The following is a 27,332-nucleotide window of genomic DNA, read 5'->3' as shown; positions in this document are numbered from 1 at the left end:
CTTTTTGTGACAAGCCAATGTGATATACTTTTTTTGATGCACCGACATTGTTAGCTTATATTTATTGGTTTAAACTTAAGCCAATTAAGTTAATTATTTAAACTTGTTTGTTTGACTTAGTTATCTCTGTTCAATTATCTATGTAAAAACATCAAACTATCCAACTAATCAGCCAGGCGAAACGACAACCGATTCACGTTTACCATCTTCACGATTCAATGGAGCTTTTTATTCAATCAATCATCATCAGAATCATCATCAAATTTTACTTTAAATATCATGATAATGGAAATACTGATGGATAAAAGAAGAAGATGAAAACATTAACCTGAAACGAAGAGGACCCAATGAAGTAGAAGTTACAAATGAATCAACAAGTTTACCAGATAAATTTTGATTACTGTGTAATAAAAGGTAAATAAATTAATAGAAATCTGATGAATTTGTTTTCATTTTTTTCTCTCTCTTCTCTATCCCTTTTCTTTCTAAGAATAAATTCCCTGTTTGAACCAATGACCGATTAACCATAAGATATTAAAATGGTGATGCCGATGAAAAAAAAGGTAAATGGCAAGAGGAAAAAAATGATCCAATGAAATGTAAAGCATGATGATTATCAAGAAAAAATGTTCAAGTTGAATGTTCAGCTCATACTCTGATAATCATACCATCTTGAACCTAGTAACTTGTTTTTAGTGGCAAGATTTTACCGAACCACATTTCAATTGGAACGGCAAAGAAGGATAGAAAGAAAAAAAAATCAAATTGTGACACTAGATGCAAAAAAAGGAACACAGTATCGGCAGTTTGAGCACTAAAAAAGAAGATGACTGTAAGAAAAAATTCACTGAACAGGTATAGCTGCAACTCCGTGAAAAAAGAATGAGAACGATGAAATTGGTTTTTGCCAAAGAGCAACAGGTAGATATAGAGAAAGGAAATAAAGAGATGGTGAAAATAGTCATGCTTGAAATGTTTCTAGTTGATGAAGCTGAGAAACAGTCGGTACACGTAGATGTATTTACCTGAGAAGATAAAACTCAATGGTGGATTCTTTATAGAAATTTAGTAAAAAAAAGATATCAACTGATGAAATGAGATAATGGTTAGGAATAGCAACAAGATGAATCGATGATCAATTGGCGCAACATTCAACACAAAATTGTCAATATTCAATGGTTTAATCATGATTAATCTATCTTTAGATTTGATGATTACCAAGCAGACAATTAAATTCATCTCTTCTTTACCATTTCATTGGATTTGAATTTTGAAACAAAATCAATTGGAAATATTTTGATAATCACTCATCATAGAAACATTATTTTCGCCAATTTATTCAGAATCTCCATTATAATTCTAATTTAAGTCTTGTATTATTATAGAGGAATTGATTCAATTGCTGTCACCTCCATAACTTGTCTAAATCTCGGTTTTTCAACTAAATTACTATCAAATTTTATTAGCTAATGATCAGTATTTTTACTTATAACCTTTTTTTGTTTTTTATTTTCCTAAAATTGCTTCTCATTTCACCCTTTCCCATCAATTAGCATTAGTTGCAAAATTTACCTGAGGACATTAAACAACTGTAAGATGATGATGGTTTGGAAACAACGGAGCCAGTTCAATGAAAGCTGTACAACAATTTAAGCCGAGTAAAACAAAGAGGTGGGAAAGCCGTGAAACTCCGAGTCTCCGTTTGATTACGTTTTAATCTAATTTACTTTTACCAATCACTTTCTTATTTTAATTAGGTAGCAGATTTCATCTGTCAATTTGATTAAAGAAGGCACATTTTACAAAGCAAAAGCAGAAGAGCAAAAAAGAAAGCTGATCAACGTTTATTAGTCAAAATGACCTGATTACCGAGAGCTAGGAATGATTGAAAAGCAAGGGCCTCAGGTTGAGTTAAATCAATTGGACATCATCAAGTTACAACCTTTGAAACTGTATGAAGCCCAAAATAATGATGATCATAATTATCATCATCTCCATCCTCATCCTCATCGCAATCATTATCATCATGCATATCTTATCAAAATGGAGGCCACAAGGTCGGTGAGTCTCACAACGTTACTTTCCACCTTTCTTTTTTTTGCTTACTTTCACTCAACATCTACTTAATTATCAAGGGCAACGTTATACAGTATTATCAGAGCAATCAACAACAAAAAACGTTCGTACAATCATTATTTGGAAACAAGAATACAGCTATTATAAGATGGAATGGACAAGAAAACAAAAAAGAAATGTTAACCAATGTAATCACTTTTCTGTACGATTGGACCCCATTGGAGGATTTACAAGGGAAAAATGACCCGCAAAATAATTATTTGTTATACCACTGATAATTGTTTAAATTGAAACAATAACATGACACATTATTGACAAATAGAGGATGATAATGTATCCCAAATCACTAAATAACATCATAAGATAAACACTCCTTTGTTGTTTAATCAAAATATATCACTTTAGTACACAATCAGCGTCGATTAATCATCATGATCAACTTGATTCGATTACAGACTTCTTTGTTTCACTTCTCGTGAGTAAATTTACCTGATTAGTCAATTTAATTACTTTAAAGGGTCGACAAAGTTAATGGCAAAATTAGTCAGCCAAAAAATCAGTTAGTTTTCCCGTTTTCTTTTGTTTCAATCTTCCTTTTTCGCGGTTAAAAGGTTTGCCAATGTTGTATAACTGGATCCATCTGTTGATTAAAAATGGAGTTAAGGTGAAAAACTTCTGCTCGATCTACAGTTAACCACTGTTAACCAGTTAACCAGTTAACCAACATCGTTAGCATAACGTAATTGTTACTCTCTATCATCTTTATAATGTTTTTAAATATTTGTTTTCGCCATTTTCATTGTTAATTTTAATTAATTTTAATTGAATTGTAAATATTGTTTAATTTTCATTCATTTACGGGTAATCTTCATATTAATCAACTGTGTGTTCAAACAGTAAGTAAAATATCTCAAGGCCTTGTTTGTGTAAAAATATCTCAAATGTTATTTACTCTTTTCATTTCCTTTCTTTTTGGTTCCTCATAGCTTTGGTTAACTCTGTTAATGCATTTGTTGATACTTTTTGTTTACAGTTGTGTTTATCCTCAGTTAATTGATTTTAATCATTCTCACAGTTTTTATTGCTCTTCAGGGTTTTCGTTGTTTGTTAACACTTTCCACTCGATGTTCCCAGTAACTTTTTCGCATCCCTTCTCTCTTTTCCCTCGTCTTCTTTCAAGCTCTCTGCAGTTAACAACACTCACTATAAGTTGGCTTTTAATCGCCCATTTTTCCTTGAACTCCTTATTTCAAGTGTTAACTTTCATGTTGAAACCTCTCCGTTTCAATCAGTTACCTCTATCTCTTTTCTCGCACTTCTTAATACATATCTTATCTTTGCTTGTTCCTTGTTTCCTAGTTTATCGTTCCAAGTCATTAAAAGTATGGGTGATCGTCAGAAAAATTTTAAATTTAATGCCAGAAATGGTGGTGTTTCCAAAATTCAGGATGAAATGCGCAAAAATCTTCAAAATAAACGAAGACAAGATCGTTTTACGATAAGTGGTGATAAAAGACCAAGCCTAGACGAATGGGATGCAGTGTGTTCATTTTTTGAAAATCAAGCGGTACTCACTCATTCCACCGATGATATCGTTAATTATGTTAAAAGTCATCCATATCTTAATGCAAAATCTACATATCCGGACGGATACATACAGAATGCTTCTGAAAAGTTAAAGGATTATATAAAAAGTGCCATTGAGTTACTTTGTCAACAAAGAGCCATATTCAAACACATTCAGTACCGATTCACTACCTGTGTGCTGACCGCTGATAAATTGCCTATTTTATTGAAAAATGAGGAAACCATTGAAACTGTCATGGACACAAGTGAAGTAAATGTTTCAGTTGCAAGTGATGAGAACGATATTGAAAACATTGCTGATGTGTTCATCACACAAAATACAGTTGATTGCGCATTGAAAATTTTGTCAACACTTATAAACAAAGGCGAATTAACCAAGATCGACTCTTCTCTATTAATACTTTTGATCGAATTTATTGCTTTTATATCATCTCTAAGACCATCATGTTTTAAATTAACATTTCTTCAAGAATCGTTTAATGATTTTCTTCAAACCATCGCATCGCCTAAATCCTCGGATCTCAATCATATCACAAATCTACTCTTCTTCTTGTATAACATCTTTGAAGCAAAGAGCTTACCAATTGACTCATCTATATTTGCACTGATCCTCGCCATAGAAGAAAATTTTCACCATCTTGCTTCAACCTTAAGCGATACCCACAGCACGGAAGAGTCCACGATAAAGTACTTTATGGGAGTGTCAGTGATTTTTAAATTTGCATTTGAATGTATCAAAACAGAGAAAGAACAGATCGGAAGAGACCAAACATTCGCTATCTACCAAAAGTTCCAGCCACTTCTCATTGACTCTGCTAAAGTAATGGTCCGTGAATATCCTTTCATCTCTTTAAACCTCAGTTCAATCCTGGCCGACTACTCTGATTTTTATGTTGGTATTCTTACCCAAGAGAGCGTTTACCGTTACGTCATTAAAACTTTTAGAGATTCTGGTCTCATGAAAAATTCTTACCGAATGGCCATAAATTTGGCTAATAAACTGGAGCCCAATGAATTCGAAAATTTTTTGACGCAAAGTAATTTTTTCTACAATTTTGCTGAATCTTTAAAACTTGGTAAACATGAGGCTAGCCGAGCTTCATATAGCGTCTTGGAAATTGTATTTAAAAGACTACCTCTTCAGTTTGTTGCTTTAAATTTAATCGACAGTGGACTATTCAACCAAATATGTGAACATTACTTTTGGGGTTCGGACCAAGATAAATTAAATTTTCATCAAATCGCACCTATTGTTCTTAAATGTGAACAATCTTCACAATATATTGATACACTTCTAGACTCAGATCTATTGAGTGCATTTTTTAGTGACATAAATAAGGCAAGTGATGGGGAAATTTTCAACGCTATTTTCTGTGTATATAAACTTTTCGAGTGGAGCAATAACGCTGGTAAATTGGAAGTTTTCAAGGAAAAAATTCAACAGACTTTAGTGCTGACTTGCCTTTATAATCCTGAGATCACCAATCGAGGTAACTCTGAACTGGAAGCAGAAAGAAAAACTATTCTCGGGTTATTGCATGGTAAATTTGCCAATTAAATTTTACTTCAATTTTTTAATAATTGTTTCAACCAACAATCTGGTTTTAATGGACTTTTTCCATCACCTTAACCACTTTATCCACCATTTTTTTCAATCTCTCCAATCACTTTTCATCGTATTGTCCGCTATATTGTCCACTGCCCAAATCTAACACATCCATCACACCAAATCATTTACCATCAAATTTTAAAGAGACTTTTCTCAAAAAAATTATCCAACTAAATCCACCAAATTGTTCAACACTTTTAAAATGGTGCAAAATGATGGACATTACGATGAAAGAAAGTGATGGAGATGAGATTGATGCGAGATTGTAAAGGCCGGTCCCATAATTAAATATCAAACCCAATTGAATTTATTTTCAAGTAAATAAACAACAATTTAACACCCATTCCATGTACATTGTATTTCTATTCAAACAAAATTCAACTGAAATAAATATTGTACTCAGTTAAATATTGGACTTGAAAATTAATCTGTAAGTATTTATAGTAACATGAGTCTTCATGTGAACTTGCTTTCAATCCTGTTTACATTTACATTTACATTTACAGCAAACACAAAGTATAAACTTTATTGTTAATGAGTTAGAGGGCAAGATTTAATTAGCCATCAAAAGCACTCACCTTAGTTTAACATAAAATGGCCGATCAAAAAACCGAGCAGATTTATTTCAAGAAGTAACCGTAAATTTTACGGTTTTTGGAATGATGACTCCAACAGTTAACGCTCAATTTACCCTCAACTCTCTCAACTCTATCGGATTCATTTATGATAATCATTCTATTTTTGTACCAAAATTAGCTTACCATGGAACTCTGATGTTACTTACTTACATCTTCCCCGATTGAATATCCATTTCACCAGGGGACCCACTAAGGAACCTTTAAACACCTTGACAGTTTAAAAGCTGCTCCAACATTCAAACCTCTCATTCAACACTGGAAACTTGTTTTAAATTACTTCCATCATCTTTAATTAATTAAACATTGTACCTCACCAGAAATGAAAACATTGTAGCAAGGAAACCTTACCTTTCCCCCAATCTAAAGTTCAATTAATGAAGATGATCATGATCATTACTTTGAATGTTTATTCATGCTGGCGCTTACATTTTTGTTATTGTTAAAACAAATTGAGATGATTAAGACCGGTTTTTGGATATATTTTGCTAATGGAAAAGTTAACCAGCGCTAAGTCCACCGACTCCAAGATTATGGAGTCCACCATGTCCAGCCAAATGATTTTTAACCGTCAACCATTTGAAAAACAAAGGGTCAGCCACGACAGGTTGGTACGTTTCAAAGACCCTGTGAAAACAGAGACGGAAAGTTAATCCAGATTATTAGTTAAACAGATTTAAAATTAGGTTAAAAACAGGTTTCTTTGTTGCACTTAAACCCAATGTTGCACCCTTGCTCATCAGTTCTCAACCCTGATAATTAAATTGTAAATAGATCTTGAGTCAGGATTGAGATTGGTTAAATATTAGATTTAAGTTTAATTTGTCATTAGCAATAACCAAAAGTTGACCTTTGCTTTCTGGTTTCTAATGTCATTAAAACTAACTAATATAAATCAAGGCAGGCCAACTCTGGGAAAGATTGATTTCTGGAAAATTAATCTTGCTTCAAATAATAAATAACAATGTTTTATTATATTATTTGCCATTTCAACATATCATGCACCAATTGCGGGTCTTTTTTTCAAAAAATAAAAATTATTTATTCGTCATTTCTCTTTTAAAACCAGATTGACTCTGAAACTAGTCAATTTCAACCAGTAACTTGTTCGAGGTGAAACAGTGCACTTTGATGCATTTTTGTCTACACTCAATGGTTAACTTTTTTATTTCCTCACAATGTCTTCTGAAATTGTTTTTAATGTGAAAATAAGAAATCATGAAAACCTAAAAAATGACCTCAAATTGTAACAATTAAAGTAGCTTTTTTCATATCAAACATCAATAAATACTACAGATTGTAGATTCTGTAGATTCTCGAACAATACATTGTCCAAATCATCATGTCTTTCAATTTTTCCTTTTCGGATTTTTCCAAAAATCTTTTCTGTACGTCTTGCAGGGAAAGTCTCTAAAGGCAAATGTAAAGCCCTTTTGTACCTGAAAATTAAGCTAGTAAAAGATTAGGAGTTTGCCCCCTTTCAAAGCTTAATCACCAAAAGCTAAGGTTGTTGTTTGGTTAAGATTGAGATTTGAAACTAGGATTCAATCGGATTGAGTTTGAGAAAGGTAATTGCTTTAGGAAATTGGCTTTTTAAAAGTATGCTTTGATGATGGGTTAAAATGATCGTTTACTTGGTTTGGCTTGAGAAATTAAAATTTGATATTTAAAAGATCAAAGGTTACTTACGGGACTGGAATCGGAATTGGAAATGGTAATGGAAGAACAAACTTTTTAGCTCGATATGTAACCAAAAGAGCGGCAGCAATTTTCTTGGCAAATTCATATTTCTGATGGTTGTTGAGGTTGAATAGATGACGGATGTGATCATGGTCAGCCAGGGTAAAGTTGATGGTTAAAAGTATGGAGAGAAGGCAAAACACTGAGAAATGTGTGAAGTTCATTGTGACAAAAGTGGGTTAACACAAGAGTTAAACAAATTAAATTATTCAATTGAAAACACAGAAAAGTATGGAAATGGAAATTGATTTATTGGTCAATCAAATTGAATAGAGAAGGTGAAGATTGTCTTAAAATCATTTGTAATTAAAAAGGAAAATAAACGCAAATCACTGATAAAACGATGCAATGTATGAGTTCAACTTTTCGATGGATAGAGTTTACTTGCACAGTTCAAAGCGGTCATTTGATCTATCAATGCAATGAGTGAAAGATGAAAGCAAAATGATGATGATGGCAAATGATTATTTTACCCTAAATTAGCATGATTTTAATGAGAATTTTTGGTAGAAAAAGATATTTAATTGTATTCATATTGAAGCGCAATTTGGACTTTTACTTCTTGCTTCAGCAAAATTCGTACACCAAAAATTAAGCCTCGATACGGTTACTAACACTGGCTAATATAACGGTCAACATTATAATCATCATTGAAACGCTTGGTTGATGGAAAACAAAATTGTCTTCATTTTCATCTTTTGAAAATGTCCATCTTTGATAGCCATAGATCGATGTATCAAATAACATTCAAAGATACAAAGGCTTCAGCTATTTCTTTATGGATATTGACCTAAAGAAAGACTTGCAATTTAGAGTTAGAATTGGTTCAATCAAAATTGGTACTTTAAAAGACATTAAACCAGCAAATTGGGCTGATACATATTTGAATTACCTGAAACGTTTTGTTGAAGATTTAGCCTGGAATCTTGAATCAGGCTATCTTTTTAGACTGATTAGCAGCTTAGTTGATACTTTTAAGGTAAATCTGCTCTAAACATGTTGATCGGCCGTTCAATGAATTTGCCAATGCTGGTGTTCCTGCTCTTCATATTACATGAATTGAACTAACAACATTACCAGTGGCTGCCAATTCGTTGCCAATAATTTGATTAGTTTTGTCGTTGAAAGACATAAAAATAATGATTAAAAAACCATAAAAGACACTAATAATGGAGGAGCTCCTTGAATAGAAAAATGGGCGATTATATCGTTTTCATCGCTCATTGTTATCCACTTTCGGTATTCTTCTTCGACCGATTGCTGGAGGAAAACACTTGAGTGTAAAAATTGACCATCATAACGGAGTGCTATTCATTATGTTAGACAAAAACTCTTTGCACCATTCGATCAAAGTATCACAACCAGTTATTAATACATGAATGGCTCTAGCTAATGTTAGAATCAACACTTTATTCAATTCCTCCGAGTCATGAGAGATCCTGATTTTTTGGTTGCTACTAAAAAGACACAATCAACACAATTGTCACATTTATACACATAATGGCAAAAAGCGTAACAAACAACATGGGCAAAAACGGGTAGAAATTAGTTTCTTTCAAATTTAAACTCTGTTGGCCTGTAGTAACATAAAATTTGTATCGATTTGTGTGATTTAGAAGTTTCTTTGATGAATAGTTTTCAAGAAACTCGAGATCAAAGTCGTAACTTCGATCGCCTTTTGTTCAACTATACAACCAGATTTTTTCATAAAACTCATTTCACCGATGTAGCTTCTTATGAGCAACCAGGAAATGCATTTATTATGATTGATAGAATTTTCTGTCTTCTGTAAAACAGATAAGTTCGATTTTCAGTTAAACCGATAACTTACTATGACTGCAAGATTTAGCGATTTGAAAATTATTATTTGTCCATACAAATTGTTCGCTCACATAATGATAATGGAGTGATATTCATGATGCTGGATAATAGTTCTTTTCGTCATTACAATGAAGTATCACAACTAGTTACATGAATGACTCTTGCTAATGTAACACACCCTTAATAATGTAACCTATGAAGACCCTTTCTAAATCACACACACCCTTATCGATTTTACATGTTAAAGATTAGAATGTAGTTGTATATAAGTTAAAGAACTGGATAATCGTAAAAGTTAGTTCCTCCTGAACTCTCCATGAGTAAAGTATAAATTCATTACACTTATGTTAAAATCAACACTTTATTCAATTCCTCCGAATCGTGAGAGATTCTTATTTTTGGTCCATTTTGATACCGTTTGAGTCGAGTAGTATCACAACCTAAATACAAAATTATTGTTTATTTTTAAGATTTGCTCGGCATTTACACTTGGATTTGACTAATTTTAGTGTCAAAAATTATAAAGCAAAGACAAAGAATCAAATAAGAATCAACTTTATTTCATTTAACTATTAGTTTCATTGCAATCAATTCCATTTTTCAAAATAATAGTAAATTGCTTTTTTCATTGTTATTAGGCCAACAATCGAAGCTTCGTTTTATGATGAATGGATAGGCCAGTAGATTTACATTCATTGCATTCAATTCAATCACCCAGTATACTATGGATGAGATATGTAAATCTTTTGATAACAAATTGGATTAGTGGTCAAGAATTTTCATCACCTCGGGCCAACCAAAAGACTTAAAAAACAAATCAAATATGAAACATTTCGGTCGAACAGCCGAATGCCTGTTAAAAAAGTCTCATCATTTAATCAAACTTCGAATTCTGAAAAACTGAACTTAATGAAAGATCAGCATTTATGCCAGTCAACTAGATTTTAGAATAATCTTATACTTATATTGGTTAATTTAACGTCGGAATAGCTCTGTATCTTATTGATAAGATTCTTAATTTTTTAAACATTTTCTTCGGATTAGTGATCTAGAGGTTTCGATACCTGGGGTCACTAGATGCAACATAAACGGTTTAAACTATTCATGGGAGATGGAATGGGCGACTATAAAAGGGCTAAAAAAGTCAAAGACACAACCATAAAAAATTTATCATTCGAGTGTGTTTGTTCAAATTGAAATCAACATGTCAAGTATATTCAAACCTTCCTCACCATTTTATGTGCCAGGACAAGGTTCCTCTTCCTACTACCAGCCATGTAACTCAAGCGAAGAGTCAATGGATTCCACCTGTGATTACGATTCCGATGATAGTGTCTATCAGAGCGAGCCACTGAACCTCTCTGTTAAAGTCTCTTCGGAACCCATGCAGGAAAATGTGGTTCAAGAAGACGAGCCTGAGTCTGAACCTGAGTCAGGACGACCGGTCACCATAACTGATGAAATGTACGCACAGGCCGTTGAAAGTGCTCGTAATGATGGATATGATGAAGGACGAGCAAGTTTCGCACCTGACTTGGAGTCTCTTGCTAAAAAACTAAGTAAGTTTCTTCAACAATCAGTTGGAGTTAGTGATTTATTTTTCATCTCATTACTTTTGTATCTAACAATCAAACTAAATATTTTATCTTTACTCAACAGAAATTCCTCTTCGAGTTTTCCGTTCTATTGAATTTGTTAATGGAGGCCATGGAATCAAGAATCCAAAATTTCGTGGAAAGGCTAAGCAAGTTATTCAACCGGGTTTTGATGGTCTGTGGAGATGTTCAGTTTGTGTGAAACCGTTCCCTTTACCTCGGTTGCTGAGTCGACATTTTAACACTCATTTAGACGAGAAACGATTTTTATGCACATTTTGTGGTAAAGGCTTCAATGATACCTTTGATCTTAAAAGGCACACCAGAACTCATACAGGTTAGTTATTTTTGACAATTTTCTTACACTAATCTATTTCAATGAAATTTGGGTGAAATTGATAAACAATTATTCGAGCAAATCTTGATTATTGCTATTTATTTCTTTCTTTTCATTATTTTGTCTAATCTCTCACATAATAGGTATTCGTCCATACAAATGCGACCATTGTGATGATTCTTTCACGCAAAGATGTTCCCTGGAAACACATACTCTTAGAATCCATGGTATTGAGCAGACATATGCATACAGAGAAAGAAGAGAAAAATTGTACGTTTGCGAGGCGTGTGGACACACTACCGATAAACCAGAAACACATTATCTTCATCTTAAAAATAATCATCCTGATTCTCCTGCTTTGGAAAAAGTCAACGACAAGCGTTTCTTCAAGTTTGATGATCCTGATTTCCCATTTGCTGAATGAAAATATCAATTCCTTGTCCAGTTCCATTATTATCTGTCTCATCATCAGGATCTTTTACAATTTTATTGGTATTTTCTGAATGTTACCACAATCTCTTTTCATCTCAATTTGTTTTTTTGAAGCAAGAAAAAATTCACTCCTGATGACAACGATTCTGAGTAATTTATTTAATATTATATTGTATTCAAAAATATTCATATCAACTTTTGATATTGACAATCCATTATGTTGTATTTGAATAAACAAAAAAATTTAAAAACTGATCTGTAAATTGTCTTTTCACTTTTATTGCTACTCTTTGAGTTACCAATCTAGAAGTCGAGTAAAAGTTGGTTGATGTTTCGCTATGTCCATCGCTAGTAATTTCGAGCACTCGATACAATTAACTTGTGTTAGTACTGTAGAAGAGAGACAAGAAAGAAACAGAGAAGTATTCATTCCAGTACCTAATGAATGTGGTTCATTGATTTAGCACATAAGTCTTCGTGACCAAAAATGATCACTAAACTAGTAAGCTATGGACAGGATTCACTGATGTGCATGATGTTTTGCTAATCGCTCAAGATACATACAAATACATGATAGAAACTCTTAGTATCAAACGTATGTTTACGTCAATGAATTTGAAAGACTTAAAATGCCAGTGTTCATAAACAACACATTCAAGATTCGAAAAGTAAGAAAATGCGCTGAAAGATCATTCATAAAAGATATCTTACTCTGAAAAATGTGATGATTTTCGTGGAGCGCAACATAGGAGCTCCTTGAATAGAAAAATGGGCGATTATGTCGTTTTCATTGCTCATTGTTATCCACTTTCGGTATTCTTCTTCGACCGATTGTTTCAATTGTGCTTTGTTTTCCGTAACTGTATTGAAATTTTGATAATACTCGGTAATTGCAGGAAGAAAACAGTTGAGTGTACAACTTGACCATCATAACGGAGTGCTATTCATTATGTTAGACAAAAACTCTTTGCACCATTCGATCAAAGTATCATAACCAGTTACATGAATGGCTCTTGCTAATGTTAGAATCAACACTTTATTTAATTCCTCTGACTCGAGAGAGATCCTTATTTTTGGTTGCTACTAAAAAGACACAATCAACACAATTGTCACATTTATACACAAACTTACAAAAAGCGTAACAAACAACATGGGCAAAAACGGGTAGAAATTAGTTTCTTTCAAATTTAAACTCTGTTGGCCTGTAGTGACATAAAATCTGTATCCATTTGTGTGATTTAGAAGTTTCTTTGATGAATAGTTTTCGAGAAAATCGAGATCGAAGTTGAAACTTCGATCGCCTTTTCTTCAACTATACAACCAGATTTTTTTTTAAAACTCATTTCACCGATGTAGCTTCTTATGAAGAATCAGGAAACGCATTTATTTTGATTGATAAAATTTTCTGTCTTCTCTAAAGCAGATAAGTTCGATTTGCAGTTAAACCGATAACTTACTATGGCCGCAAGATTTAGTGAACTGAAAATTATTATTTGTCCATACAAATTGTTTGCTCACATAATGGATCAAATAATTCTATCAATTTATCAACAGTTCTTGCTATTTTAAGCCACTGGACTTAAAACTTTGCGGCTCGATATTTCGAGAATGGCATAGTCTACAATCATCATTCTTTCACCAATTTATGTCTTTACTAATTAATAATTTAACACACTCTAATAACTTTTCATTACTTCCTTTGGGTTATGCAAATCGGGCTGTAAATGTGCTAGCAACTGCTTATTTAACAAACCAAACTCATCTCAACCCATTTCTTGACAAATAAACCAATTTTCTGGTTAAACTTTCAAAGGTAATGCAAAGAATACTGCCATAGTCTCGAATATTTGAGTTAAGAGTTGAGATTTTATGGGTTTGCAGAGACATTAAAAAACTGAGTCTAATAGTGCTATTAAATAATTCATGCGATGGACAGTTTCTGTGAAAATCGAGGTCAAAGTTGAAACTTCGATAGCGTTTTATTCAGCTATGCAAGCAATTTTTTTCCAGAAACTTATTCCACTATTGTACCTTCTGATGAACAACCAGAAAATGCACTTATTTTGAGAAATAATATCTTCCGTGTCTATAAAACAGATCAAGTTCGATTTCCAGTTAAATCGACCGATTTCTTTGCCCATAAGAGTTAGAGAGCTACAACTTATTACCAGTCCTTAAAAATTATTTGTTCACGTCATGGATTGAATCAGTTTTTAAATTCATCAATGGTTCTCTTAATTTTGGCCATTAGACTAAAAACTTTGAGCCTCAATATTTCGAGAATGGCATAACCTAAAATCATGATTCAATGATCAAACAGCAGATTTTGTTATGAGCTATAATATAATATGACTATACACATTTTAAAGTGAATATCTTTCTAACAATTAAGGATTGTGTTTGAGTAACCATTTAACTTTATAAATTAAGTTCAAATCTGATAACATGTGTAATACAATGCTATAACTTTTTTAGTAGTATCTTAAAAAATTTACTCTTTCCATCTTTCATAGCCCATAATAAAACCTAATTTTGAGCCAAAGAATGATGGTTTCAGTGATGCCATTCTCGAAATATGGAGGCTCAAAATTTTGCGTCCAATGGCCAAAATCAAGAGAACTGTTGATGCATTGAGAAAAATATTTGATTCAAGATGCGTAACAACAAATCTTATAGACAATTAATAAGTTTCAGCTAACTAACTCGTAAGATTCTAGCTAACGGTCGATTCAAGCGAAAATCGAACTTAACTGTTTTACAGAAGCACAAAGCTTTATTTCATGTAATCAAGTGCATTTTCCGGTTTTCCATTGAAATTTACATAAGAAAAATGATTTTCATGAAACAATCTGCTTCCAAAATTGTACAAAAAGCTTTGCAAGTTTCAACTGCGAACACGATTTTCTCGAAATCTGTTCATCAGAGAAATCTGCAAATTGCACAAATAAACGCACTTTTCATGTCTCTACAAACTATCAGAGTCTTAATTTACAATGAATTAGTTTTTGCCCGTTTTTACCCATTTTCCTGAAGTATTTTGTCAGTTTGTATCAATTTGTGCTAATTGATTTTTTCATTGTTATTAAGACAACAAAGGAAGCTTCGTTTTATGATGAATGGAAATTAAAATGGACTCTTGACATTTGTATTTTAACAATTATGGATCCATAGTCCATTTTCAATCATCACGTATATCATGGATGGTGGATTAGTGGTCAAAAAGTTTCATTACCTCAGGCCAACTGTGAAGATAAAAGACTTAAAAAACAGATCAAATATGAAACCTTTGGGTTGCAGAGATGAACGCGTGTTAAAAAAGTCTCAACATCGTCTAAAATAATCTTTTATTTACGTTGGTTAATTTAACGTTGGAATAGCACTAAATACTATTGATAAGATTCTTAATTTTTTAAACATTTTCTTCGGATTAGTGATCTAGTTGTTTCGATACCTGGGGTCACTGGGGAGTAGATGTGAAATAAACGGTTTAAACCATTCATGGGAGATGCCAATGGGCGACTATAAAAGGGCTAAAAAAGTCAAAGACACAACCATAAAAAATTTATCATTCGTGTGTGTTTGTTCAACTTCAATTCAACATGTCAAGTGTATTCAAACCGTCCTTTCTGAAAAACCTCCAATTGTTAGCGGATGCTAGTGGTCTAAGATCCGCAGAAGAACAAGAGAAGGCTGAACCAGGTCCATCCTCAGTGCTTTATGTGCCTGGAAAATTCTCAATTTCCATTATTAAACCGTGTACCTCAAGCGAAGAGTCAATGGATTCCACCTGTGATTGCGATTCTGATGATAGTCTCTATCAGAGCAAGCCACTAGATCTCTCTCTTAAAGTTCCTTCGGAACCAATGCAGGAACATGTGGTTCGAGAGCCCCAACCAGAGCCAGAACTTGAGTCGGAACCAGAGTCAGAATCAGAGTCAGAGTCAGAACGACCACTCATCATAACTGATGAAATGTACGAGCAGGCCGTTGAAAGTGCTCGTAATGATGGATATGATGAAGCAAGAGCAAGTTTCGCACCCAACATCGAGTCTCTGGCCAAAAAACTAAGTAAGTTTCTTCAACAAACAGTTGAATTCAGTGATTTATTTTGCATCTCATAACTTGTATCTAACAATCAAACTAAATATTTATCTTTACTCAACAGAAATTCCTCTTTACATGTTCCGTTCGATTGCATTTGTTAATGGAGGCCATGGAATCAAGAACCCAAGACTTTCTAATGGAAATGTTAAGCGAATGTTTAAACCATGTTTGGATGATCCTTTAAGGTGTCCAGTTTGTGAGAAACGGTTCCGCTTGCCTCGATTACTGAATAGACACCTTAAATGTCATTTAGATGAGAGACGCTATTTATGCACCTTTTGTGGCAAAGGCTTTAATGATACTTTTGATCTAAAAAGACACACCAGAACTCATACAGGTTAGTTATTTTCATAAATACTTTTCTTCTTCGAAATTCATTGAACATATCTATTTCAATGAAATAAAAATTGTCAGACAATTATCCCAGTAAACTTGATTTTTCTAATTTTCCTTTCTTTTTTTGTTTTCACATAATAGGTATTCGTCCATACAAATGTGACCATTGCAATAAGTCATTTACTCAGAGATGTTCCCTGGAAGCACATGCTCTTAAAATCCATGGTATTTCGCAGAGATATGCATACAGAGAAAGAAGGACTAAATTGTACGTTTGCGAGGCGTGTGGAAACACTACCAATAAACCAGAAACACATTATCTGCATCTTAAAAATAATCATCCTGATTCTCCTGCTTTGGAAAAAGTCAACGACAAGCGTTTCTTCAAGTTTGATGATCCTGATTTCCCATTTGCTGAATGAAAATATCAATTCCTTGGCCAGTTCCATTATTATCCGTCTCATCATTAGGATCGTTTACAATTTTATTGGTATTTTCTGAATGTTACCACCATTTGCTACTTTTTTCACAATCTCTTTTCATTTCAATTGGTTTATTCGAAACAAGAAAAAATCCACTCCTGATGACAACGATTCTGAGTAATTTATTTAATATTATATTGTATGCAAAAATATTCATATCAACTTTTGATATTGACAATCGATTATGTTGTATTTGAATAAACAAAAAAATTTAAAAACTGATCTGTAAATTGTCTTTTCACTTTTATTGCTACTCTTTGAGTTACCAATCATGAAGTCGAGTAAAAGTTGGTTGATGTTTCGCTATGTCCATCGCTAGTAATTTCGAGCACTTGTGTTGATACAATTAACTTGTGTTAGTACTGTAGAAGAGAGACAAGAAAGAGGCAGAGAAGTATTCATTCCAGTACCTAATGAATGTGGTTCATTGATTTAACACATAAGTCTTTGTGACCAAAAATGATCACTAAACTAGTAAGCTATGGACAGGATTCACTGATGTGCATGATGTTTTGCTAATCGCTCAAGATACATACAAATACATGATAGAAACTCTTAGTATCAAACGTATGTTTACGTCAATGAATTTGAAAGACTTGAAAATGCCGGTGTTCATAGACAACACATTCAAGATTCGAAAAGTAAGAAAATACGCTGAATTTGAATTATCATTTTCATTGCTCATTGTTATCCATTTTCGGTATTCTTCTTCGACCGATTGTTTCAATTGTGCTTTGTTTTCCGTAACAGTATTAAAGTTTTGATAATACTCGGCAATTGCTGGAGGAAAACACTTGAGCGTACACCTTGACCATGATAACGGAGTGCTATTCATGATGTTGAACAATAACTCTTTGCACCATTAGATCAAAGTATCACAACCAGTTACATGAATGGCTCTTGCTAATGTTAGAATCAACACTTTATTCAATTCCTCTGACTCATGAGAGATCCTTATTTTTGGTTCATTTTGGTATCGGTTGACTTGCGTGACGAGCTATAACTGTTCTGAATCTCAATATAGAAGAGTAACTTAAGCAATATGCAGTATCATGAAATTATCTTGCAATTATTTTGTATACTCTAGATATTATATTCTAAAATTCATAAAAAAGACAAATGAAAATGCATGCTAAAAAATCTCAATATAAGCAATATAAAATAAGCAAATACGATAAATTTCATTTCACTATTTAGTTTCATTCAATCATTCGATTTTTCTCAATGACATGAAATTGTTTTTCCATTCTTATTAAGCCAATCGAAGTTTCATATAATGACGAATAATATTATCTAGTACATGTATATTTATTTTACGGCGACAAATCATTGTACAGCGTGATTGAAAATGAACTCCGGAATTATCGTTTTAGCAATAATAGATCAGTAGTTTATTTTCACTCGCCACGTATATGATGGATGAGGCTCTAACTATTTTAATCTTTTGATAAAAACTTGGATTAGTGATCAATAGTATTCATTACCTCAGGCAACTGTAACACTGTGACGATAAAAGACTTAAAAAATAAATCAAACATGAAACCTTTCGGTCGCACAGTCGACCTCCTGTTAAAAGAATCTCATCCCTAAATCAAACTTCGAATCCTGAAAAACTGAACTTCATGAAAAGATGAGCATTTATGCCAGCTAACTTTGTTTTAAAAATATCTAATATTTACATCAGTTAATTGAACATTGGAATAACACTGTAACACACATTGATAAGACTCTTAATATTTTAATCCTTTTCTTCGTATTACTGATCTAGAGGTTGCGATACCTGGGGTCACTAGATGCGAAATAAACGGTTTAAACTATTCATGAGAGATGAGAATGGGCCACTATAAAAGGGCAAAATGTCAAAAAACTTATCATAAAACCTTTGCAATCGCCTAAGTTAGTTGAAATATCAGCAAAAATGTCTCGTCAATTTATCCCTTCTCCTCTTGACGTGTTAGCGGAGGTTGGTTCGCAAAGACTCGCAGAAGAGCTCGAGAAAGCCAAAGGTGATCCAACCTCAGTGTTTTATGTGCCTGAACAATCACCGCCTTCTTCTTATCAACCGGGTACCTCAAGTGACGAGGGAATGGAAACGGCTAGCGATTCATATGATTCTGAAGACAATAAATACTTCAAATCATTTAGTTATATGGTTGTACAACCCGAAGCTTCACACGACGATTCGGACACTTCAGATGACGATTCATTGGACACAACATTTTCATCATACAAATCTGATGTTCCGTTGGACCTTAGAGCAAGGCCGTCCGCTCCAATGTGACCATTGTTATAAAACATTTACTCAAAGATATTCCCTTGAATCTCATACTCTAAAGTCCATGGCATTTCGCACACATATGCATACAAGGAAAGGAGGACAAAAATATACGTTTGCGAAGAGTGTGGAAACACTACCGACCAACCGGAATCACATTATCTCCATCTTAAACAGAATCATCCTTATTCGCCTGCTTTGGCAAAATTTTACGACAAAGACATTTCAAACTTAATGATTCTAATTTTTCTTTTGCTGAATGAAAATATCAATTCCTTGGCCAATTTAAGCCAACTCACTTAATTATACTGCCCTTGTATTATATTTGATCTGAATAATAAACAAATTTCAAACTGATACTTTAATTGCATTTGTCACTTTTATTTCTACTCTTTGAGTTACCAATCATGAGGTTGCCTAAAAGCTTCGATAATTTGCTATAGCAATCGATAGTAATTTTGAGCCTGTTTTGTTGGTACAATTAGTACTGTAGAGAAGAGAAAAGAAAAACGCAGAGAAGTACTCATTCTAGTTCCTAAGAAATGTGGTTCATTGATTTAACCCATAAATTTTGTAAACAAAAATGAACACAAACTAACTGAGCTAAACACAGGATTCACTGATTTTTAGGATGTCCACTGATCGCTCAGGATGTATTGCTCATCATTCAACTCAACCGATACCAATTACGAGCTCTCTCATTACTCCGAGGAATTGAATAAAGTGTTGATTTTACATCATCCAGAGTCATTCAATATTATTTGTATTAACTTTTGCTTAGGGATTCTGATATGATTTCGATATCTTAATAAAGTAACGCACACATCATATTACTCAAGCCGTGGCTGCCGACGTCGTCACATATGATTTGACTGATCTGTTGTTATTTATCACAAATAAATTTCAATAATTTCCTTTGAGTTCTAAAACAATGCTGTTGTAATTGCATCAACTGCTTTACCAGAGGCTATCATGTTTTATTATCAAGCATCAAACTGACAGCAATCACAGCGATTCCTCAATTTCTTCGTGAACGAGTTAAAACAATTTTTTTTCATTGTCCATATTGCTTGTCATATAAAAGAAAGGCAACTTTTACATTGTCCTGTAAAAGTTTTTCTCGATTTTACTCTTGGATTTGACTAATTTTGTCATTAAGTGTCCAAAGTTATAAAGGAAAGAAAAGAATCAAATATGGATCAATTTTATTTCATTTCACTATTTGTTTCATTGAAATCAATTCCATTTTTCAAATATTAATAATAATAAATTGATTTTTTCATTGTTATTAAGACAACAAATTAAGCTTCGTTTTATGACGAATGGTGACAGTTATATGCACTTTCATTTATTTTACGACCAATATTATTGTACTTTTTGAATCATATATTATGAATGAGGATCTAATTAGACTAATCCTTTGATAGCAACTTGGATTAGTGGTCAAGAATTTTCATTACCTCGGGCTAACGGTGAAACAGTGAAGATAAAAGACTTAAAAAACTGACCAAATACGAAACCTTTGGTTCACACAGACGACCTCCTGTTAAAAGAATCTCATCATTCAATCAAACTTCGTATACTGGAAAACTGAACTTCATGAAAGAGTAGCATTTATGCCAGTTAACTTTATTTAAAATAATCTAATATTTACATCAGTTGATTGAACGGTGGAATTGCACTGTATATTATCGATAAGACGGTTAATATTTTAATCCTTTCCTTGGGATTAGTGATCTAGAGTTTTCGATACCTGGGGTCATGCGGGAGTAAAGGCGAAATAAACGGTTTAAACCATTCATGGGCGGTGAGAATGGGCGACTACAAAAGGGCTAAAAAAGTCAAAGAAACAACCATTACAAATTCATCGATCGACTAAGTTAGTTGAAATATCAGTGAAAATGTCTAGTCAATTCATCCCTTCTCCTCTTGACGTGTTAGCTGAGGCTAGTGTCCAAAGACTTGCTGAAGAGCGAGAGAAAGCCAAATTTGATCCATCCTCAGTGTTTTATGGGCTTGGACAATCACCGTCTTCTTCATATCAACCAAGTACCTCAAGTGACGATGCAATGGACATCACTAGTGATTCATGCAATTCTGATGACAGTAAATGCATGGAATCATTGTTTGATGAGTATATATTACACTTGTTTGATAACGATGTTTTGGAACCTTCAGATGACGATATATTCAAATCTGATCAATCCTCAGTGTTTTATGTGCCTGAACAATCACCGTCTTCTTCTTATCAACCGAGTACCCTAAATGACGTGGGAATGGATACCACTAGTGATTCTGATGACAGTCAAAACTTGGAAACATCGTTTTGTGAATATAAACAATCATTCTTATACGACGTTTACGGCACTTCAGATGACGATTCTTTAGACTCGACATTTTCATCATGCAAATCTGATATCACGTTGGACCATGAAGTCCATGGTATTTCGCACACATACAAGGAAAGGAGGAGAATAAAAATTTACATTTGCGAAGAGTGTGGATACACTACCAAGCAACCGGACTCTTATTATCTCCATGTTGAACAGAATCATCCTGATTCGCATGCTTCGGAAAAATCTTACGACTTTGGCACTTCAGATGACGATTCTTTGGACTCGAAATTTTCATCATGTAAATCTGATATCACATCGGACCTTGAAGTCAATGGTATTTCGCACACATATGAATACAAGGAAAGGAGGAGAATAAAAATTTACATTTGCGAGGAGTGTGGATACACTACCAAGCAACCGGACTCTTATTATCTCCATGTTTTACAGAATCATCCTGATTCTCCTGCTTCGGAAAATTTTTATGACTAAAGACATTTCAAGTTCAATGATTCTAATTTCCCTTTTGCTGAATGAAAATATCAATTTCTTAGCCAATTTATGTAAACTCACTTGTTTGTACTCCCTTGTATTGTATTTGATCTGAATAATAAACAAATTTCAAACTCATTTTTTGATTTCAATTCTCACTTTTATTTTCATTTCTTTTCATTGTCCATATTGTTTGTCCTTTCCTCTAAAGACTCTATGCTGAGCAAGCTCTTAGAGCTATGGAAGTTACTATCGGATTGTGACTTGGTTTCATAACCATCTCAACACAGAAGAGTAACTCAATTTTTTAAACCGACATTTTGACAACCTGTTATTCAGGTATTCATTTCGTTTGTATCTTGATAGTCCAAGAAAAATTAGAAATGTATTTACCATTAGCAGATAAATTATGATCATCGAATTTAAAGGCCTGTTATACCGAATTAAATTTTTGTATTGAAAAAAAGTCGTTTTCTAAGCAATTTATTTTGTCTACTTCACAATGCGACCCGTGAAAGAGTATACGGGGAAAAATCTGTGCTGGGATTGAGAATGAAATAAATTATAAAGTTCCAGTTCATGTATATTGTTTTTTTTTGTATAATAGTAATAATTGTAATTGTAATAATAATAATGATAGCGATTAGATTCAAGGGAGTTTGACGAAAAAAAGACAAAGAAAGGAAGAGATAAAAAATGGCAGATTATGGAGAGGGATGAAATGGTTGATTGATCCATGGTAAAAATGGATCTTCTCGTACAGAGCATTAACTTGAAAGCTTTCAAAAATGAGAACGAAAGCAAGTTTTGGTGGATGATTTTCGAGAAAAGGATGAAAAATGAAAATCAGAAGAAATGATGAAGATTGTATAAAAAGAAGTGGGACTGAGAAAGAGATAGAGTAATGGGGTAATGGGGAGAAATAAAGATGATTGCAAGACCACGTTGTGTCCCAGGAGTTAATTCATATTACGAATTATGATTTGACATATACACATAAATATATCACCATTTGTAAAATGGGCTTCGGAAGGCCAAATAAAATATCCTTTTGTTCAACATTCTCTCAAAAATCAAAGAACAGAACAGGTGAACCACACAATAGATGAGGATGAATTTAATTTGTGTTTGACCCCAGATCAACTTGGATCAAGTTACTTCAGCCATAAAAAAATTGTCCACATTCAATTTTGTCAGTTGATGACGATCAGATTCCATCACTTTCGATGCATGAATGCCATTTGATTTAGCCATACACTTTAACTACCAAACATATTTTTTTGATCCATGCATGTGCGTTATGAAGATGAAATTAATGATGATTTGATGAAACTTATATATATATTTATATATACCCTCTAAAGGTTTTTAGTCCAATTTCTTTAGTCACATAAGTTTCTTTTGTTTGTTTCCTTAGAAAAATGAGCAAATATGTTATTAATGATCAGATAATTTTCAATCTTTGTTCCTTTGAGCTTCTATCTTAGTCAAATGATTGTCATTGGATCATAGTCAATTCTGTAGCTTCTTGATTAGATACATTCGATAAATTATGTCCACGGTTGTTATTTATTGCATTACTAGAAGTCTTGATTGATAATTTTTTCCAAGGCCGTCGAGCTCCTTTTCTCAATTCTAAGAGACTACATGCTTTTCGTAAACGTCTATGAAAATGAAAGATTTAAAAAGATATTAATAAATAAATTGTCAAATGCTTTGATTAAACATTCGAGTAAAAGATGAATTGTAAATTAAACTTACTTAGTGGATTCAGTGGCTACAAAGTAAACATCGTCTGGAGCTTCGAACCAGCTCATCATTTGTTTACGTCCACCTCCTCCTACTCTAGCTATGGTGGTAACTTTAGGGCGGCCATTTATGGAAGGAACGGATGCACCTCTGGGCATACCAGCCATTCCATAGATATCAGCGTTAGTAGGTTTGGACATTATTGGTGGAGCTAAAGATCGTCGTTTCAACTGTACCGCTGGATTGCCTGAATTGCCTGAACATGAAAAAGTTAAATCAGAGTTATTATTTATGTAACTATTTTGATTGTTTATTTGTAAATTACTTTCTGATCCGCCATTCTGCTGGTCATGAGTTCGTTTTCTCACATTCGATGAACCATTATTAATACTCCTCGAGCCTGAGTTTTTGTACATTACTGGAGGATTATTTTCAGATCCTTCAGTGTTGCTGCTCAAGTCAACAGATCTATTCTCAACAGATCTGATATATTGTCCATCTGTTTGAAACAATGAAGCCACAAGTTAGTTTCTCTGCACAAAATTATTTGTAGTCAAATTGATTGTTCAAAACTTTACCTTTTCCTTTTTCAGGTAGTGGAAAAGCTAATCTTTCAGGGACAGGTATTTGATCTTTGGGTGTTAAAATCAGCCATTCGGGACATTCCATTTTTGGAGTTCCAAGACGCTGAGATATGTCAACAACTTTACCCCTATTTATCGGCTTGAGATTGGGTATAATGTGTGCAGCTCCCTCTGATAATTTAACCTGGCCTATAAAGTGATTATCATAAGAAAAAAACAAGATGGAGATTTTCATTAGTGTCAGATATTTGCATCATGATAAGACATAATTAGCTTTTGTAATCATTAGAACATAATTAACTAATAATTGCCTAAAATTTAGGATGATTATTAGTAAGTTCAAGAATACATCATAAAGCAATCTTGACTCAATCTAGATGTGTCTTAAATCAACCATGCGAAGGTGACGTGGTGATATTCAAGACAGATAAAACTGGTGATTGGAAAAGGTATAAAATATATTGTCATAGAGTGATATTTTAAAGCATTAGAGGTAAGACAATTTAAAATCAGGAAAAATACAATACTTAATTTCAAAAAACTAATTTTTTAATGATATGTAAAATGAAATTGTGGATGCAAGTATTGAATTTTCTAGTATCAAGTATTTTTGGCATTTTTGGCAGTTTGAAATCGTAACTTACATTCTTGTTTAATGAGGGCAACATTAATAGGAGCGAAAGGTGTACGAGCAGCATGTCGTATTTTGAGAATCTGTGAACATAGTCTTCGCGCCAGCTTAGCCGCATGAGTAGTATGGAGATAGAACGCAGCTCTTGTTTTCATTATGGGTCGAGGACTACCAGATCTTATTGCGACTCCGTGAGCTTGAGCACAATGCCTGGCTAGTTGTGTTTTGAATTTAAACTCTTTATTGCAACCAATGATTGAACAACGATGGTTTTGATGGATGGCTAGATGAGCAATAAGCCGGTCTGTAGAAAGAAACAGGAAAGAAATTTAGATTAGAAATCATAAATTTTTGATTAGTACATTCAGACTTACCTTGTCGATTAAAAACTTTATCACATTCGCGACAAGGAAAGGATGCTTGTGAAGCTTCGCTGGGTCTAAAAGCGTTATTTCTTTCGGTGTCAGGGGCTACAGAGATAATAAAAATATTGCGCATTAGTCAGTTGCAAAAATGAATTATTAAGACAAGATAGAATTAAGAAATTGTTGAGAAAATTATAAATGCATACCTAATTTAGCTGTATTACGAAGTTCACCGTATTTTTTCCAATGTAAATAACAACTTTGACATAAACGATTTGAAAGATGTGATGAGCTCCATGGAAACCATTGAGAAGATGAAGTTTCTGAGAATTCAAGAAAAAAGAGTTAAAAGGGCTTAAATTTAAAACAGTTGTGCAAACTTACTGTGACAGCCAGCACATGGCTTTCCATGTGATACACTCATCGTACTGAGATTATCGACAGTTTCGTTGTTATCGACGAGCGATTGCTTTTGATTCCTAAATGATAAAGAGAAATGGTTAGCATACGGAACAAATAATGCTGGATAGTGACATTGAATACTCACAAATTTGAAATATAAAGTTGCCGTGCTCTATTCTCGGCTTCTGCCACCTTAATCCTTTTTTGCTGTAAATATCGATCCGTTGTTTTCCACATATAATAATATTCAATAATATTTTTCATACTCTTCCAGGATAACTAATAAAAATAAAAAGGAAATGTCAGCATGGAAAAAATTCTGAGGCATCTCATCATTTTAAAAATTGTAGATACTTACAAAATCTTGTTTAATCTCATGAAAATCCTTGCCATATTTTTCCATTGCTTCTTCGAATAGGCTAGCTTCCGCAGGTGACCATTCTTCCATCTCATCACGACAAAGAACTGGTCCAGTAGCGGGTATAAGACTCAATACAGCAGCACCCATGTCATATTTGTTTTGATGCAAAAGATTCATCGCATGTGCTAGTGTAACGTCCCGGGAAGCTGCTGAAGCTGCCATATGTATACTGGGTTGCTTGATTGAACTAGAGTTATCCAAGGCGCGAGCAAAAGTTCCAACAGATCTGTAAAAGGATAAGGAAAACATTTAGTTTCATGAATTACACCGGCTTAGAAAAGTGAGTGCTACTACAACACATGACAAAGGTATATTCAAGAATTTATATGAAATAAATTTTGAAAAATGAAATAACTTACTTGGCAATAGTCAGAAATTGTTCGATCTCCTTTTCAGTCAACCCATTATCGGGTCGGTAAACTAAAGTTTCTAGTTCTTCCATGACTCTGTCATCAGTTTTGCCCAATGCTTCTAGAGTTCCTTGGGGTATTTCAGCTTGAAAACTAGAGCCTACTTTAATCTCCCCCCTAATAAGCGTGTGAGTAAAAGTTTCACCATGCAACACATCATCCGGCTGAAACATAGAAATATCGAAGATAAGAGTCAGTTTTCGGGTAAAAAAGGAAGAAAAAAATAAAGAAAGATAAAGAAAGAAAAAAAGAAAGAAAGGAAAGAGAAATAGATAAGAAATAAGGAAAGAGTGAGGGAGGGAGAGAAAGAGAGTGTGAAAAAAGGAGAGCAAGAAGTATAAATGAATTGATGATCTTAATTGATCAGAAAACAGGTTAATTAATTAAATCAATTATCATTATATTTACCTGATTGCCAAAACTCGCTTCAGTCTTGAAGGCAGCCATAAAGATGTTAATTGGGTTGCCACAGATTTCAATTAAAAATTAACTTGATTATGGTTTTTAAAACAAAATAAACTTAAACCAAAAAACAATTGATGTTATTAATGCTGCCAACAGACTTGGGCCCAAAATGGTGGATCAAACTAAGGACGCTTGTGGGGAGTGGCTTGTGTAGACAGACTCGGCGCAGTCTTTAAAAAGTCACTGTGTTTATCATTATCTTATTTAAGCCTAAATCTCTTCACATTTATTTTATTTGGTGAATTAATATTCTTAACCCGAGATTAATTTTAAACGTCTAATGTATAAATTAACCAGTTTAACGATGTCACTGAAACCATTGTGATTTTCCAAGAAAATTTAGCAGAAAAATCAAGGGGTAAAGTTAGGTATTCTTGACTTGATGCTTCTGATATTGCTAATAATGAGCATTGAGATGTGATTGGAGTTGGAGAAAGTCATTAATTAATAT

At 33.4% G+C, this 27,332-nt stretch overlaps 4 protein-coding genes across 9 annotated transcripts; 2 read left to right on the top strand and 2 right to left on the bottom strand.

The window, feature by feature from the left end:
- The first annotated feature begins 13 nt into the window (after window positions 1-13).
- LOC107364506 (uncharacterized) lies at window positions 14-5,680 on the top strand. Of its 6 annotated transcripts, none has more exons than XM_015931876.3 (6): window positions 14-414; window positions 491-563; window positions 1,554-1,671; window positions 1,758-2,061; window positions 2,136-2,551; window positions 3,436-5,680. In XM_015931876.3, exons 5-6 carry the CDS (start codon window positions 2,508-2,510, stop codon window positions 5,219-5,221), a joined length of 1,830 nt encoding a protein of 609 aa, XP_015787362.2. In that variant the 5' UTR covers window positions 14-414; window positions 491-563; window positions 1,554-1,671; window positions 1,758-2,061; window positions 2,136-2,507; the 3' UTR covers window positions 5,222-5,680. The 6 variants fall into 6 exon arrangements, with proteins under 6 accessions (XP_015787362.2, XP_015787364.2, XP_015787359.2 ...); XM_015931878.3 differs by having other exon boundaries at window positions 22-414; window positions 1,758-2,057; XM_015931873.3 differs by lacking the exon at window positions 2,136-2,551 and having other exon boundaries at window positions 22-414.
- A 620-nt stretch (window positions 5,681-6,300) lies between these two features.
- Window positions 6,301-8,255, bottom strand: LOC107364507 (uncharacterized). The gene is made up of 2 exons (XM_015931880.3): window positions 7,597-8,255; window positions 6,301-6,534 (listed from the first exon to the last, which is right to left on the bottom strand). Exons 1-2 carry the CDS (start codon window positions 7,809-7,811, stop codon window positions 6,408-6,410), a joined length of 342 nt encoding a protein of 113 aa, XP_015787366.1. The 5' UTR covers window positions 7,812-8,255; the 3' UTR covers window positions 6,301-6,407.
- Window positions 8,256-10,565: 2,310 nt separating this feature from the next.
- LOC107364340 (uncharacterized) lies at window positions 10,566-16,976 on the top strand. The gene is made up of 6 exons (XM_089266018.1): window positions 10,566-11,027; window positions 11,128-11,400; window positions 11,544-11,822; window positions 15,394-15,900; window positions 15,998-16,273; window positions 16,414-16,976. Exons 1-6 carry the CDS (start codon window positions 10,673-10,675, stop codon window positions 16,692-16,694), a joined length of 1,971 nt encoding a protein of 656 aa, XP_089122144.1. The 5' UTR covers window positions 10,566-10,672; the 3' UTR covers window positions 16,695-16,976.
- A 5,345-nt stretch (window positions 16,977-22,321) lies between these two features.
- MTA1-like (metastasis associated 1-like) lies at window positions 22,322-26,982 on the bottom strand. The gene is made up of 12 exons (XM_015931975.3): window positions 26,825-26,982; window positions 26,366-26,580; window positions 25,944-26,232; window positions 25,731-25,864; window positions 25,568-25,662; window positions 25,390-25,506; window positions 25,193-25,288; window positions 24,832-25,122; window positions 24,182-24,376; window positions 23,929-24,102; window positions 23,616-23,859; window positions 22,322-23,518 (listed from the first exon to the last, which is right to left on the bottom strand). The coding sequence occupies exons 1-12, from the start codon at window positions 26,861-26,863 to the stop codon at window positions 23,353-23,355; spliced, it is 2,055 nt and encodes a 684-aa protein (XP_015787461.2). The 5' UTR covers window positions 26,864-26,982; the 3' UTR covers window positions 22,322-23,352.
- Window positions 26,983-27,332: the final 350 nt, after the last annotated feature.

This window comes from Tetranychus urticae, chromosome 1, assembly GCF_039701765.1.
Source record: "Tetranychus urticae isolate SD_2017Ah chromosome 1, NJAU_TeUrti_SD_1.0, whole genome shotgun sequence".
NCBI lineage: Eukaryota > Metazoa > Arthropoda > Arachnida > Trombidiformes > Tetranychidae > Tetranychus > Tetranychus urticae.
Note: the sequence above shows the minus strand (reverse complement) of the source record. Positions and strands in the feature narration are given on the sequence as shown.

Coding starts and splice junctions, on each gene's coding strand:
- LOC107364506 (XM_015931873.3), top strand. CDS start 1,955: ATGAAGCCCAAAATAATGATGATCATAATTATCATCATCTCCATCCTC. Junction 2,062..3,435: donor AAATGGAGGCCACAAGGTCG/GTGAGTCTCACA, acceptor CTTGTTTCCTAG/TTTATCGTTCCAAGTCATTA.
- LOC107364507 (XM_015931880.3), bottom strand. CDS start 7,811: ATGAACTTCACACATTTCTCAGTGTTTTGCCTTCTCTCCATACTTTTA. Junction 6,535..7,596: donor CCAATTCCGATTCCAGTCCC/GTAAGTAACCTT, acceptor CTGTTTTCACAG/GGTCTTTGAAACGTACCAAC.
- LOC107364340 (XM_089266018.1), top strand. CDS start 10,673: ATGTCAAGTATATTCAAACCTTCCTCACCATTTTATGTGCCAGGACAA. Junction 11,028..11,127: donor GTCTCTTGCTAAAAAACTAA/GTAAGTTTCTTC, acceptor TTTACTCAACAG/AAATTCCTCTTCGAGTTTTC. Junction 15,901..15,997: donor GTCTCTGGCCAAAAAACTAA/GTAAGTTTCTTC, acceptor TTTACTCAACAG/AAATTCCTCTTTACATGTTC.
- MTA1-like (XM_015931975.3), bottom strand. CDS start 26,863: ATGGCTGCCTTCAAGACTGAAGCGAGTTTTGGCAATCAG. Junction 25,865..25,943: donor ATGAGATTAAACAAGATTTT/GTAAGTATCTAC, acceptor TATTTTTATTAG/TTATCCTGGAAGAGTATGAA. Junction 24,103..24,181: donor ACTACCTGAAAAAGGAAAAG/GTAAAGTTTTGA, acceptor TGTTTCAAACAG/ATGGACAATATATCAGATCT.